The 16,624-nt window shown below is 37.2% G+C and overlaps 2 protein-coding genes across 2 annotated transcripts; one reads left to right on the top strand and one right to left on the bottom strand.

Annotated features, from left to right (window-relative positions):
* Window positions 231–790, top strand: LOC109218673 (chemocyanin-like). The gene is made up of 2 exons (XM_019383049.1): window positions 231–396; window positions 597–790. The coding sequence occupies exons 1-2, from the start codon at window positions 231–233 to the stop codon at window positions 788–790; spliced, it is 360 nt and encodes a 119-aa protein (XP_019238594.1).
* Window positions 15,950–16,424, bottom strand: LOC109222944 (basic blue protein-like). The gene is made up of 2 exons (XM_019387227.1): window positions 16,253–16,424; window positions 15,950–16,146 (listed from the first exon to the last, which is right to left on the bottom strand). Exons 1-2 carry the CDS (start codon window positions 16,422–16,424, stop codon window positions 15,950–15,952), a joined length of 369 nt encoding a protein of 122 aa, XP_019242772.1.

Genomic DNA, 16,624 nt, shown 5'->3' with positions numbered 1-16,624 from the left:
ATCTACATTGAATGCCCAAAAGAAGATTGTCAAAATCTAGAAAATGAAATTAGCATTATTTAGGCAGTCTAGCTAGTGCCACTATAAAAAAGCCACAAAGTTGTAACTCAATGCATTCAGCTAACTTCTAAATCTTTGAATTACACCTTTTAAAACAAATTCCATCCCCCACTCTACTATACAATTTCTATCCAAAAAAATAATAATTACTAATTACAAAGTTAAATAAAATGCAAGGAAAACAAGGGTCTGCAATTTTATGTGTCATATTTATGGTGTTGTTTACTATTCAAATAACTAATGCTGCTATTTACTATGTTGGAGATGGTAATGGCTGGACTTTTGGTGTTAGCAACTGGCCTAATGGCAAGAATTTCAAAGCTGGCGATGTGCTTGGTATGAAACTAACACCCATTATTTGCTTTTTTTTTACATTTTTTTCTTTTTAAAAAAAAAATTAAATCGCATAAGTGCTTATTTATCAAACTGAGGTAGTAATTAGTATGTTAAAGAAATACTAACTGTTTATGTCATTAAATAGGAGTTTATGTAGTGTTTATTACCTCATGACTTTAATAATTTTTTTTTTTTTGCAGTATTTAAATATCCTAAAGGTATTCACAATGTGGTGATAGTGAACAAGGCTAATTACGGTGCTTGTAAGGCTTCAGGAAAAACACTTAGTTCTGGAAATGATAGAGTAACTCTTGGCAGAGGCACATACTATTTTATTTGCGGCATTCCTGGTCATTGTAATGGTGGCCAAAATATTTCAGTTACTGCTAATTGATATATCTCTTCATTTCTATATTTGAAGAATGAAATGACAACTTAATTATGCTAGTTCTTTTTTCATTCAAGTACTCCACAAGCAAAAACATCGGGGTAATTTCAGCCGTGGTCATCCAACTAAATGCTAATATTATAAAAGTCACTCAACTTTCATTTATCACTTTAAAATAACTCAACTAATAGACTATAACTTTAAATTTTGGCTGTTCCCTCAACATATACCCACCGGAAATCTAAAATCCGATAATTGCATTTGTAGTATGCCACATCAGCTTATAAGGACCCATATTTAAAAGGATTAGTTGAAAGGCTTTCTGAAAATTGTATTGAAAATACTCTGCCATATTTATACATACAAATCATGTAAGAGTCCTAAAATAAGTTATATACAGAGGATAACAATCCTATGCAAACTAGGACACAAATGGACAAAACCAATTGATAATATACTACAACTGATCAACGTTATCCTTCTTCATTCCCCCACAAGTTGAGCAGGGGTCTGGACCACCATCAACTTGGATTTAAACTCAAGAAAGCGTGACTTCGACAATGGCTTCGTCAATAGATCGGCAACTTGATCAAGAGAACCGACATACCAAACTGAAAGCGTCTTAGCACGAACCTTGTCTCGAACAAAATGGAAATCAATTTCCATGTGTTTCGTACGAGAATGAAAAATGGGATTGGCTGTTAAGTATGTAGCACTCAAATTGTCACACCATAGAATAGGAGTAGAAGAGGTAAAACATCCAATTTCTCGGAGCAGAAACTCCACCCAAGTGATTTCTGAAGTTGCAGCAGCTAGTGCTCTATACTCAGCCTCAGTGCTTGATCGGGATACAGCTCTTTGCTTTCTTGATGACCATGATATCAAATGATTGCCCAGGTAAATGGCAAAACTAGTGGTGGACTTCCTATCATCTATATCTCCCCCCAATCGGAATCTGTATAGCCATGAAGCAATGTTGTAGAACTTCGTGAAAAGAACAGACCATGAGCTAATGAACCTTTTGTAAGAGCTACTGTGTTAAAACACAAATTCGGAAAAAAAAACTGTTAGAAAAATAAAAGAAACTGGAAAAACAGAAGAGTTTAAGAAATATTCCGAGTCCACAATTTGCTTGTGTGTCCTTAAGGAATTTTAACCCCCTCACACGTTGCCAAGGTAATGGATTAAATCCTCCCAGGATAAAACGGAATAAACCTTCCTGCAACAGTGGCAATACAAACTGCAGGATACCAACGAACTTAAAGAACGGAGCAAAATCACACTTACGAATTTGAGAGAGAGAGACTGCAAACTAGAATGCAGTATATTCAGAAAGAAAGAAGTTCTGGAGTGTTTTTCGTGTGTAGAAAATGGAGTCTTGCCTCAGAATTTATAGGCAATTATCAGAAGAGGTGTCTGGAAAAGGTGACTTTTCAGAAGAATACGCTGCCTGCCGCGGTTCTACCACGGTCGCGGAAGAACCGCGGTCAGAGAGGCTTTCTGAACATGCCTGCCGCGGTTCTACCGCGGTCGCGGCAGAACCGCGGCCAGAGAGGCTCTCTGAACCTTCAGCAAGGTTCTGGCGTATTTTCAGCAGTGATTTGGCATTTAATTAATTATTAAATAATTAAATAAATTTTGTCCAAAAATAATCTTATCGATCGATCATTTTCCAAATCCAAATCCAAATCCAAAGCCAAAGCCAAAGCCGAGCCGAGCGAGCGACGACGACGGCGCGAGAGTTCATTCTCTTCAACTCCTTTTAAGAGCTTTAAGAAGTGATTCTATATATAAGCACACAAATGTGGTTGTCCCTCACCAATGAGGGACAAAGTGCAAGACAAAAGTTTACTTCTTCAAATTTTCAATTTCCCTCCATTTCCAATTCACTCTTCTTCTACTTTAAAGCCCAATGGCTTAAAGTCTAACAATCCCCCACATGAATGGGAATGGCTGTATCAAGAAAGATCATAGATGAAAGCTATGTGATTTTGCAAGTAAGGATTAATTGCATCTGGATAAGTAGGTTTCCCTTTGAACTTTCCGTAGTGAACATATGTCGGATATACTCGGTCAGTCGGTAGATTTGATATCTTTGAACCGTCGAACTTTAGTATATACCTAAACAACCATATTTCACACAACCAACCCTTAACCGTCTTTTGGTTCTAATTGTTGTGTTCGTTTTAGCCATGAACACCGCCTGGTTTCATAAGTGCGTAGAGAATTGGCCTTACAGAATTCTCATTGAAGCGGCTTCCACTTCACACTTACATAGGTGATTCCTAAACGTGTAATCCTTTAGATTGACACTATTTGATAAATACCTCATCAAACTTAGGTAATCATTAAAGAACGTGTAAAGTTCTATCCTTGTTACTGAACATTGTCTTCATCACGAGAAGGGACCAAAGATTTTACTTTGACAATGTTGAACCGGTCAATCACAACTTTGTTTGAGCTCCTTGAACCTAGATCTCGGAACATCCAAAATTCTAGGTAGAGTTACCGCCATGTTGACTTGTCCTCGGCCATAGTCCCATTCCCTTAGATGATTTCTCAACTCCCTCTCTAGTTAAGCCTTTTGTAAGCGGATCCGCCACATTATCCTTTGATCTTACATAATCAATAGTGATAATTCCACTAGAAAGTAGTTGTCTAACGGTGTTATGTCTTCATCGTATATGACGAGACTTTCCGTTATACATAACGCTCCCTGCCCGTCCTATTGCAGCCTCACTATCGCAATGTATGCAAATAGGAGCCAAAGGTTTTGGCCAGAACGGAATGTCTTCTAAGAAATTTCTAAGCCATTCAGCTTCTTCACCGGCTTTATCCAAAGCTATAAACTCTGATTCCATTGTAGAGCGAGCAATGCACGTTTGTTTGGAAGACTTCCAAGATACTGCTCCTCCACCAACAGTAAAAATATATCCGCTTGTGGACTTTGTTTCTGTTGAGCCGGTTATCCAATTTGCATCACTATATCCTTCGATAACCGCAGGATATTTATTGTAGTGCAAAGCGTAGTCTTGGGTATATTCCAAATATCCCAGAACTCGTTTCATTGCTACCCAGTGATGTTTGTTGGGATTACTTGTGAATCGACTAAGTTTACTTATCGCACAAGCTATATCAGGTCGTGTACAGTTCATGATGTACATTAAGCTTCCCAACACACGAGCATACTCCAATTGAGACGTACTTTCACTTTATTCTTTATAAGATGATGATTTAAGTCAATTGGAGTTCTTGCACTTCTAAATTCCAAATGTTTGAATTTTTCAAGTACCATTTTCACGTAATGTGATTGAGACAAAGCTAGACCCTGAGGAGTCCTCTTGATTTTAATTCCTAGAATTACATCGGCAACTCCTAAGTCTTTCATATCAAACTTACTAGCAAGCATGCGCTTAGTAGCTTGAATGTCGGCAATGTCTTTGCTCATTATTAGCATATCATCAACGTATAAGCAAACAATGACTATATGATTTGGAACGTTCTTAATGTAAACACATTTATCACATTCATTAATCTTAAAACCATTTGACAACATTGTTTGGTCAAATTTCGCATGCCATTGTTTGGGTGCTTGTTTTAGTCCATAAAGAGACTTAACAAGTCTACACACCTTCTTTTCTTTTCCTGGAACCACAAACCCTTCAGGTTGGTTCATGTAAATTTCTTCCTCAAGATCACCATTTAAGAAGGTTGTTTTTACATCCATTTGATGGATTTGAAGACCATACAAGGCGGCTAACGCTATTAGCATCCGAATGGATCTAATTCTTGTTACCGGCGAGTATGTGTCAAAATAGTCAAGACCTTCTCGTTGTCTAAATCCTTTGACAACAAGTCTTGCCTTGTATTTGTCAATAGTACCATCGTCTTTCATTTTCTTCTTGAAAATCCATTTAGAACCCAACGTTTTGTTACCTGGAGGAAGATCAACCAATTCCCAAGTATGGTTGCTCAATATGGATTCTATTTCACTATTGACAGCTTCTTTCCAATATTGTGCCTCTGAGGAAGACATTGCTTCCTTGAAGGTACGAGGCTCATTTTCTAACAGAAAAGTCAGAAAATCTGGACCGAATGAAGTAGATGTCCTTTGACGTTTACTTCTTCTCGGATTTTCTTCATTAGTCATTATCATCTTATTTTCCTCCCGAAGTCGTTTTACTTTTGGCAGGTCACTTCACTTTCCTTTTTATATGGAAAAATAGTTTTCAAAGAATTCAGCATTATCTGATTCTATTATCGTATTAATGTGAATCTCAGGATTTTCTGATTTATGAACCAAAAAACGATATGCCTTGCTATTGGTTACATATCCAATAAACACACAATCAACCATTTTTGGACCTATCTTAACCCTTTTAGGTTTAGGAACTTGTACCTTAGCTTAAACACCCCCACACTTTGAAGTATTTCAAGCTAGGCTTCCTTCCCTTTCCACTTCTCATAAGGAATGGATTGTGTTTACTATGAGGTACACGGTTGATTATTTCGGTTAGCTGTAAGTAATAGCTTCCCCCCACAAGTTTTTGTGTAAGCCAGAAACTTATCAGCAACGCATTCATCATCTTCCTTCAATGTTCGATCTTTTCTCTCCGCAATTCCGTTAGATGTGTGGAGAGCAAGGGCCAGTTTTTGGTGAATAATGCCATTTTCCAAACATATTTCTTCAAAAGGAGATTCATATTCGCCACCCCTATCACTTCTTATCATTTTTGATCTTTTTGTTTAGTTGTGTTTCAACTTCACTCTTGTATTGCTTGAAAGCATCAATTGCCTCATCTTTTACTATTAAGTAAAATAAACATAGGCAGTATCACGTGCTATCGTCAATAAAAGTAATAAAATACTTTTTTCCCACCGCGAGATGGTGTTGACTTCATGGTCGCTAATATCTGGTGTGAATTAAGTCTAAAGGACTTGAATTCCTTCAACGGACTTATAAGGATGCTTAGCATACTTTGATTCCACACATATTTGACATTTAGAATTAATGCAATCAAATTTTTGCAATACTTCTAGATTTATCATCTTTCGCAATGTTTTGAAAGTTTACGTGACCTAAATGCGAATGCCATAAAGTGGTTTGACTCAAGCAAGTAAGAAGAAGCATTTCACTTTATTGATAGGGAACTTGCTATTACATTTAGCTTAAAAAGGCCCTCATTTAGGTAACCTTTTCCTACATACAAATCGTTCTTACTTAGTACAACACTATTAGAAACAAAAATACATTTGAATCCATTCTTGACAAGAAGTGAGGTAGACACAAGATTCTTGCGAATTTCATGGAACATGGAGGACTTGGTTTAGAGTCACTATTTTTCCCGACGTCATCTTCAACGCAATCTTTGCCAACTCCTTCAATCTTGGCCGTGAGATGAATTTCCCATGAAGATTGTCTCGTCGGGACCTGCTGCGGGGGCATAAGAAGAAATTAACTTCCTTGCTTAGCACAAACATGGCGGGTGGCTCCAGAATCTATCCACCATTCTTTCGGGATTCTACCAAGTTGCATTCAGACAACATGGCACACAAGTCTTCCATTTCATCTTCAACCATGTTGGCTTGATTCTTTTTTCTTCTTATCATTCTTTGGCGCCACGAACAATCCACCGCCTTATGCCCAAATTTTCCACAGTTGTGCAATTACCCTTTAACTTCCTCTACTTGCAGTAATCTTTGGTCCAGAAGCTTTTCTCCTCTTCTTACTTTTGTGTGCCTCCTCAACAATGTTTGCCCCCATTATTGTCGAGTGTCCACGTGACTTCTTTTCAGCATTTTTGTTGTCCTCTTCTATCCTCAAACGAACAATCAAGTCTTCTAGTGTCATTTCCTTCCGTTTGTGTTTAAGATAGTTCTTAAAATCCTTCCACAGCGGAGGTAACCTCTCAATGAAAGCAGCGACTTGAAAGGCCTCATTTATGATCATACCTTCAATAACAAATTCATTATTAATAATAAGATAAATCTTATTAATAAAATTATTGATTTGGGTCATACCTTCAGCAAGGAGGTCATGTACAATGACTTGTAGTTCTTGGACTTGAGTTATGACCGACCTAGTGTCAATCATCTTGAAATCCAAGAACCTTACAGCCACGAACTTCTTAAGTCCGGCATCCTTAGTCTTGTATTTCTTCTCAAGCGCATTCCATAACGCTTTTGAAGTTTCCATGACACTATAGACATTGTACAAGCCATCTTCCAAACAACTCAAAATGTAATTTTTGCACAGGAAATCAGAATGTTTCCATGCTTCAGTTACAACAAGTCGTTCATCATCCGGAGTATTTTCAGCCATGACCGGAGGATCCTCCTTGATGAAACGTTGCAAACTCAACGTAGTAAGATAGAAGAGCATCTTCATTTGCCAGCATTTGAAGTCAATACCGGAAAACTTTTAGGGTTTTTCTGCCGGTGCCATAGCATGAGCAGGAGTAGAACGGCTTGACGAGGCAGCAGCACTCGTAACAGTAGCTCCCGTTCCCACAACATTTCCATTAGTTTGGTTTTCGTTCGTCATCTTTTCTGTAGAGTTGGAAACACAACAGAACTTTGTTAAATCAGTGAAGTTTTGATATCTTCAAACTGAGCACCAAACCAAACATACAATACGTAACAATGGTGAAGTTTTTATATACTTCAAACCCGTACGTTTATTATTCCGGTAAAGTTTTTATATACTTTAAACCGGACAGAACAATTATTGGAGTAGAAAGCACGAAGGCTTTAGTCTCCAAAACAGTATACAAAATATGAATAACAGTTTAATATATGTTTCAACACAGAAACGTTAGTTTGAAATTCCTTAAGCTTGTAAGCGCTACTGTGTTAAAAAACAAATTCAGAAAAAAAACTGTTAGAAAAATAAAAGAAACTGGAAAAATAGAAGAGTTTAAGAAATATTCCGAGTCCACAATTTGCTTGTGTGTCCTTAAGGGATTTTAACCCCCTCACACATTGGCAAGGTAATGGATTAAATCCTCCCAGGATAAAACGGAATAAACCTTCCTGCAACAGTGGCAATACAAACTGTAGGATACCAACGAACTTAAAGAACGGAGCAAAATCACACTTACGAATTTGAGAGAGAGAGACTGCGAATTAGAATGCAGTATATTCAGAAAGAAAGAAGTTCTGGAGTGTTTTTCGTGTGTAGAAAATGGAGCCTTGCCTCAGAATTTATAGGCAATTATCAGAAGAGGTGTCTGGAAAAGGTGACTTTTCAGAAGAATACGCTGCCTGCCGCGGTTGGCGACCGCGGCCAGAGAGGCCCTCTGAACCTTCAGCATGGTTCTGGCGTATTTTCAGCAGTGATTTGGCATTTAATTAATTATTAAATAATTAAATAAATTTTGTCCAAAAATAATCTTATCGATCGATCATTTGACAAATCCAAAGCCAAAGACAAAGACGAGCCGAGCGAGCGACGACGACGGCGCGAGGGTTCATTCTCTTCAACTCCTTTAAGAGCTTTAAGAAGTGATTCTATATATAAGCACACAAATGTGGTTGTCCCTCACCAATGAGGGACAAAGTGCAAGACAAAAGTTCACTTCTTCAAATTTTTAATTTCCCTCCATTTTCAATTCACACTTCTTCTACTTTAAAGCCCAATGGCTTAAAGTCTAACACCTTTGATATATCGCAAGATACGTTTCACTGCCATCCAATGAATATCTGTAGGACAATGCATGGATTGAGAAACCTTATTCACTGCATATGCCACATCCAGACGCGTGAAGGTCAAGTACTGCAGCGCACCAACTATGCTGCGATACAACGTCAGATCATTAAATGGAACACCAGCAAATGATGAAAGTTTGCAGGCTGGGGAAATAGGAGTGTTAACAGGACTGCACGACTCCATCAGAACACGTCGAAGGAGCTCTTCAACATATTTCTTTTGAGATAAAAATAATCCTTCACTTGTCCAAGATGTTGTTATACCTAAAAAAATAGGACAGAGTCCCCAAATCACGTACTGTAAATTGAGACTGGAGTTGTGAAACCAATGACTTAATACGAGCAGGGTTATTACCAAGCACCAAAATATCATCCACATATATTAGACAGAAAAGCTTGTCACTAGGAGTAGACATATAGAACAAAGAACTATCCGTCTTAGATCCCAAGAATCCTAGCGAAGTGAGAGCATCAGTGAGTCGCATGTTCCACATCCGAGGAGCTTGTTTGAGACCATAAAGAGATCGCTTGAGAAGACACATATGATCTGGACGGGAGGGATCAATAAAACCAGGAGGTTGAGACATATATACAACTTCATCCAAGTTGCCATGAAGAAAAGCATTGGAGATGTCCAACTGTGTGATATGCCAACCATTAGTCACAGCCAAGGATAACAACAACCGAATTGTGGTTGGCTTAACTACAGGACTAAACGTCTCCACAAAATCGATCCCACGTCGTTGGTGATATCCTTTGGCAACAAGTCGAGCTTTGTAACGATCTAAAGAACCATCAGCTTTCATCTTTGTCTTAAACACCCATCGACAACCAATGACATTCTGAGTTGGAGACGAAGGAACAAGCTGCCAGGTTCCATTGTGTATTAATGCATTGTATTCGTCTGCCATAGCACGACGCTAGTGCTCATGCTTAACAGCCTGAGAATAGCAAGAAGGTTCATCAAAGGCAGGAGTGACAGCAGACATGGAGAATGGCTGCTTGGGCTTTAGCGAACCAGTTTGAGCTCGAGTGACCATACGCCGAGCAGGTGGTGAATGTGGCAACTTAGGCTGAGGTGACGCAGGTGTGTCTGGCGGATTTGGAGGCTGAACAACAGCAGGTGGGAGTTGTGAAGATGCTTGGGATACTGGCAGCTTGGGTATTGGCGAGGTAAGGGAGTGATCTGATTCCGAATGATTTAGTAAGATAGTCTGGGAACGGTTAGAAAGAAAATTATCTGGAGATGGAGGTATTGTAGGAGCAAGAGGTATTTGTAGTGTGAGAGGATCTGTAGGAGTAGTGGTTGATTTTATGGGCACCAAGGCATCCTGTGAAGAAAACGGAAACACAGATCATCAAAAATTACGTGACGTGATACAAAAAATTTTGAGGAAATAGGATCAAAACATTTATATCCTTTATGAATTTTACTGTACCCCAAAAACACACAAGGTTTAGATCGAGGTGATAATTTATCCTTCGTGTAAGGACGAAGCCAAGGAAAACATAAGCAACCAAAAATACGCAATAGCGAATAGTCGGGATCCTTTTGAAAAAGTACGTAAAATGGTGATCGATTTTTCAACCGGGGTGTGGGCAATCGGTTAATAGTATATACTGCAGTTTCAAATGCATTTGTCCAAAAATGAGAAGGGATATTGGCATAATGTAATAATGCTCTACCAGTTTCGACAATGTGCCTATGTTTACGTTCTGCAAAACCATTTTGTTCAGGAGTGTAAGGGCAAGAAACACGCTGTGTAATTCCATTATCACGTAAATAATTGGTCAAGGCTTGAAACACCCCTCCCCAGTCAGCTTGAAAACATTTAATGTGGCGACCAAAGTATTTTTCAACAAGAGTGCGAAACTGAATAAAAACTGAAAGAACTTCAGATTTAAAGCGAAGAAAATAGATCCAAGTGTATTTACTAAAATGATCAAAAAAGATCACATGATAACGATAACCATCATTGGAAACAACCGGGGCAGGGCCCCAAACATCTGAACAAATTAAATCAAGAGGGCCAGATGCTTGAAAACTAGACTCACTAAAAGAAATCTTATGACTTTTGCTAATAGCACAAGTAGTGCATAAACTAGGAGGTTTACTAGACTGAAAAACAGTAGATGGTAATGCTTGACGAACTGTAGGATAAGATGCATGAGCCAGACATGCCAAACACCAAGAGAAGCTGCAAAGGAAGCTGGGGATGGTAGTCTTGTCACAGGGAGCGAATATAATCCTCTATTAATCCGCCCTGTGTGTAGTGGTGCCCTCGTAGCCAAATCCTTAATCAAAAAGTGGTTAGGAAAGAATTCAACAGAAACATTGTTAGATTTAGTAAAGGAACTAATGGAAATTAAATTTTGAGTAGCAGAAGGGACATGAAGAATATCTTCAAGTTTGAATTTTTTGTCAGAAGCAACAATAGAACTTGCACCTGTATGAGAGATTGGTAATTTAGAGCCATTACCTAGAGTTACTTCCTAAGGACCTTGATATTCAGAGTGAATGCCAAGGTTTTCTAGATCAGATGTCAGATGATGCGTGGTGCCACTATCCATCAACCAATTTTGGGTAGGTGGAGTTTGGGTGTTTGCTAGGTTAGAGACAGGTCGTCCAGAAACTCGAGTGCCGTTAGATGTCTTGGGTGATGGGCAAACTCGTGCGATATGGCCCTTTCCCGCACAATTGTGATAAATAATTGTTGACATATCTAAGGTTGAAGACAGAACGTTAGAGGATTGAGTGGTGTTCTGGAAACCACGTTGTTGAGTCATCGGAAGAAAACCATAATTTTGAGAGCGTCCACGACCTCTATTACCTCTACCTCTACCACGGCCACGAGTGGGGGCAATAGAACTCTGAGTAAATTGTGTTGTGGGTGCTATGACATTAAGAGTCTCATCTCTCTTTAATTGTCGTTCTTCATTCAACAATAATCCATATAAAGCATCAAACGAGATATCCTCTTGACGCGATTTAAGAGATCTTGTAAAGGGATGATAGGCTGGTCCCAGTCCAGCAAGAACAAATTCAACTAAATCATCATTAGGAACCGGATGCTGCAATGCAGCCAACTTGTCCGCAATTTCCTTTGCCTTTGGCACATAAGACTAAATACTAGAATTGTCTCTCTGCAATGTGTGTACCTGAGTTTTCAACTCACGAATCTGGGGCTTCGAACCTGAGGCATAGGCAGCAACTAGTTTGTTCCAAGCCGTTTGGGCTGTCTCAGCGCCAACTAGTTGAGGCAATATTCCTTCCCGACACGGAAGCAACAATCCAACTTAACACAAGTTGATCTTCTCTTATCCAAACGTGATAGTCTGGATTAGGTTGATTACCAGTCAGAAACTGATCTGGAATCAGCTGACTACCATCAATATGGTGACCAAGTCCACAACCTCGAACCATCGGAAGAAACTGTGTCTTCCACAGCAAAAAATTTGACGATGTAAGTTTAACCGGTAGTTGATGAGCAAGATTAGGAGACGGTAGAGTGGTGACCATGGAGGTCTGTGTTCCAGCAGCTATTCCTGAGGAACCTGATGAGATGTTATCGTCCACCATTGAAGCCGTTTCAAAGCTTCTGCGGTTTTTATTTGGGTTGTTTTAACCTCTTAGGTCTCTTGATACCATGAAAGGCTTTCTGATAATTGTATTGAAACTACTCTGCCATCTTTATACATACAAATCATGTAAGAGTCCTAAAATAAGTTATATACAGAGGATATCAATCCTATGCAAACTAGGACACAAGTGGACAAAACCAATTGATAATATACTACAACTTATCAACGTTATCCTTCTTCATTAGTTACCTCCTATAGCAAAGGTTTATTCCTTATTTATTTAAAATAAATACCCTTTTAAAAAAATTATATTCCATAGCTACCTTTTGATTTTTTATAGCCAAATATCTATTTATTCTGTCCAGCTGTAATCCCATGTTTCACGCCATGAATATAGTCGAATACACTCGAATACAACAACTGATTAGCTGGACTTCCCTGATTCACGCCTATTTTTGCTACTGTATTCATGAATACAATAGCTTAAATACATCTAATACATCTTATAACAACAGAAAACGTATCTACAATTCGTAATATAGCAAATGGTATCTATAGATAGCTAATTACCACTAAAGATAGTGCTTAATGAAAATTTCTCTATTTAAAATAAGGAAATTTTACCTCCTATAGCAAAGCTTTACAACTTATTTATTATAAATAAATATCCTTTTAAAATATTATTTTCAATAGCTACCTTTTAGGTTTTATAGCAAAATATGTATTTATGGTCGCTTCCTATCGTTTAACCATTAAATACGCTGGGTAATATTTTTCTCTCTCCTATTTTCTGTTCTTTCTCTCACAAGACCACCGTATAGTATACAACTTCAGAAACCATGATCTCTCTCCACCACCTCTCTCTCTCAACGCCAGTCTCTTCTCCATGAATACAACCACGTTTCTCCGCTGATTGATCTCCATTGTCTCGCGAAATTTTCAATTTTTTTTGCTTCAAAAAGTTGTGGTAAGTGTTAAAGTTGTTAGATTTTCGCTGGTACATTGCTTCTTTTGTTTCTCTTTACTAATTTTTTAGAAATAATCATCATTGTTATGCATTCACCAAAAACTCGAAATTTCATATCCAATGGCTGATTCAACAACTCACAAGAGGGTTACTCGACATCGAAACAAGCCCAATTTGAGAAATCTTCGATAGAATCAACACTTCCTGATGCGGAAAAGAGAAGAAAACTTATGGATGATGATTCAGAGGTTAAGGGAAAAGATACATTGTTTTCATTGTATTTAATGTATTTCGTTGTATTTCATGTATTTCATTGTATACACTGTCTTTAGTTTTTTCTACTTTTTCAATATATTCACTGTATTTAACTGTATTCAATTTAATTATATAATTTCAAAGCTTCACTTTGTTTTACTGTCTTGTCCAGCAGTATGTATTCAATGTATTGTAGAATGTATTCATATATTTTTTTAATTAATATAATTTATATATTCAGATGTATATATGTATTCAAATGTATCTGCAGTATGTATTCATATGTTTTGCAATATAGATGACCCGTTATACTTCATGTATTCAATGTATTGTATGTATTTAACTGTATTCAATGTAATTAAATAATTTCAATATATAAATCTATTTGTAAAGATACCACTAAAAAAAGAAAGGATTGATTGAATCTGTGAAGAGGGTGTTTTTCGGCTGAGAATCTTTTCTATAACTGGAAATACAAATTTTGCGTGTTATAATTGAGTTTGTTGAGTTATATTAGGAGTCTATCGCGTTAGTTGATTCACTTACCGTTTTAAAACAGCTGAAGACCTTTTTTTTCGCAGATTTCCGTTACTGTATTCACGAATACAGCTCGCGGATACATATGAATACAGTCTATGTGTAGCTAGACTTCCTTGTTTTCCGCCGATTTTGCTACTATATTCATGAATGCAGTAACTTGAATACATCGAATACACTCTATAACAAGTGAAAACATAGCTATAGGAAGTAATTAAGTAAATGGTAGCTATAGCAAGTTAATAATCACTAAACAATAGTCATTTCGGAAAATTTCTCTTAAAATAAACCCATTACAACTTTGTCCAAACAGATAAAATGCATCCGACCGATCCATGTTATTTCTAATGTTCATTACACTTTTATCCATACATTCGTTTAGACAGGCCTTTTCTTTTAGCACTATAGCACGTTCAAAGTAGAGCTTCTATTATAACTCAGCACTGTTAACTCTAAACAATGCTATGGTATAAAGCAAAGCGGATTAGCTCAAAATTATAACACAAATTAAGGTTGTGAAAAATAATTGGCCTACAAGTTCTTTAACTTTTTTTTGGTTTAACCATCCATCGGGTATATATTCACTAGCTCGACTAATGTAAATTCAGGCCATGTAGAGCCAATTAAAAGAGAAAACGCTCTCTATGAGCTATATTTTCATTACTAATGCTTGAATTTACGACACACGATTAATGGTAAGGATCATATTTATCCAATCGCATTCACCGATCCATAACTAACGCTTGAATTAGAGACATTTGATTAACGGTAAGGGTTATATTTATCCAACCACATTCATCGGTGGTAGTTGTGTGGCTTGTTACGTGTTATGTTGCTTATCTTCCAATTTCCAAATGTGTAGTACTGACCACAAATATGTTTATATTTAATAAACGCATGAGAAAGCGATACGTGAAGCCAAAAACAGAAGACAGTCAAATTCAAAGCAATGGTCTCGCTTGTCATTGAAAAGAATGATATTCATAAAGGTCAAATAAATGTCTCTCATCCGGTAACATTCAATGAAGAATATTCTACAACATTAAATGTATTATCTGTTATAGAGAATATGGAATGACTTTGCAATAATAGACCATGTATGCATAATTACATTATTTACCTTCAATGACCCTCATAATTGTCATTTAAGAGGGGCTTGATCTTAGGACCTTGTTCCCTAGGTGTATCTATAAATAGTAAACTCTGCCATCATTATATATAAGGGGACGAATTTTCTGACAAGCATACCTTATATTCTATCTAAAGCTCAATAACATTTTACTTTCTTGTTTACTTATATTGTTCTTACTACCCTCGGTAGCTCTGCGCCCGGGATCGAGATATTTGCCGTTTCATTTTAATTTTAAGGCTAAGTATTATATTTCTGTCTAATTCGTTTGTTATATTTAGATCAAATAAATTCACTTGTCTATAAACTACGTATAAATTCAACTATACCGTTTTACGGGTAAACAAGCACTCCTATTTGGTGATGGGGATATAGTAGTAATCGGCGTCAGTTGTTTATATTGACATGTAATATAGGGAAAGGAATTTAATGAAAGGACGAGGCGCAAGAGCGAAGAGGCTTAACAATCCAGTAACGTATTTACCCACAATGGAATGGAGAAGGAGAAAAGTTGAGTGAAATGGGAATCGCTTGATAGTCTTCTGGGGGAAGCGATGCTGGGGTTTGATTTATATAACACATTTGGGTTAGGCGTTAATGGGTAATGGTCTGGTAAATAGGAGGAAGGGTTGAAAAGGGTTAATATAAAAAATGGGTCCTTGTAAACTGATGTGGCATTTTAATAAAGTCATTATCAGATTTTATGTTGCCATGTCAGATTTCCGCTGGATATAAGTTGGGGCAACATCTAGAATGAGTTTAAAGTTATATTCTATAAGTTGATTTATTTTAAAGTGACAAATGAAAGTTGAGTGGCTTGTGTGAAACCCACAATTAGTTGGATGATCACCTATGAAATTAAGTCCAAAAACATCTATATGGATCATGAAATAAAACATTCTATATCATTGGTACTCTAAAGTACAACTATTGGAATAAAATAATACTACTAGATTTAATTTTGAAAATGCAATTTATTTGAAATAAATTAATTGGCGGTAACAGCAGCCTTGACGCCATTAGAACAATGTGGCCCGATTGTACAAATGAAGTATTGTGTTCCTTGTACAAGTGTTACTTTATCGTCTCCTGAACTAAAAACTTGTCCTCCAGTACCATCGCAAGCGTCAAATCCTGCCTTGCTCACTTTCACAACGTTGTGCATCCCAGCCATGTATTTAAATTCTGTATTTTAGGAAAGAAAAAAGAAATAGAGAAACGTTAATTTTTGTCAAATAGATGCACAATTTCATTATTATTTGAATATAAAAATTTGCTTATGAATGCTTACCAATGACATCGCCAACCTTGAAAGTCTGGCCATTAGGCCAACCATTCATGTTGAAACCCCAACCATTAGCACCACCAGCAGGAATTGTAGCTGCATTTGAAATACTGGCTTGAAGAAGGACGCATAGCATCACAGCTACGGCAATAATTGTGACACTGTTTCCTCCTGACATTTTTTAAGAATGAATATATTAAATAGATACGCAAAAGGATTATGTTATAAAAGAAAGGCTCTTAGTGTTGTTGTGCCAATTGAGTGAGAATTTAGACCCTTTTATAGGGAACTTCTTGTACCATTCGACTCACTATTCATTGGATTTGGAATATCTACTGTTTTACCATTATCTGCAACTTTATTAACAACCTTCCGAAA

Source organism: Nicotiana attenuata, chromosome 2, assembly GCF_001879085.1.
Source record: "Nicotiana attenuata strain UT chromosome 2, NIATTr2, whole genome shotgun sequence".
Lineage (NCBI taxonomy): Eukaryota > Viridiplantae > Streptophyta > Magnoliopsida > Solanales > Solanaceae > Nicotiana > Nicotiana attenuata.
Note: the sequence above shows the minus strand (reverse complement) of the source record. Positions and strands in the feature narration are given on the sequence as shown.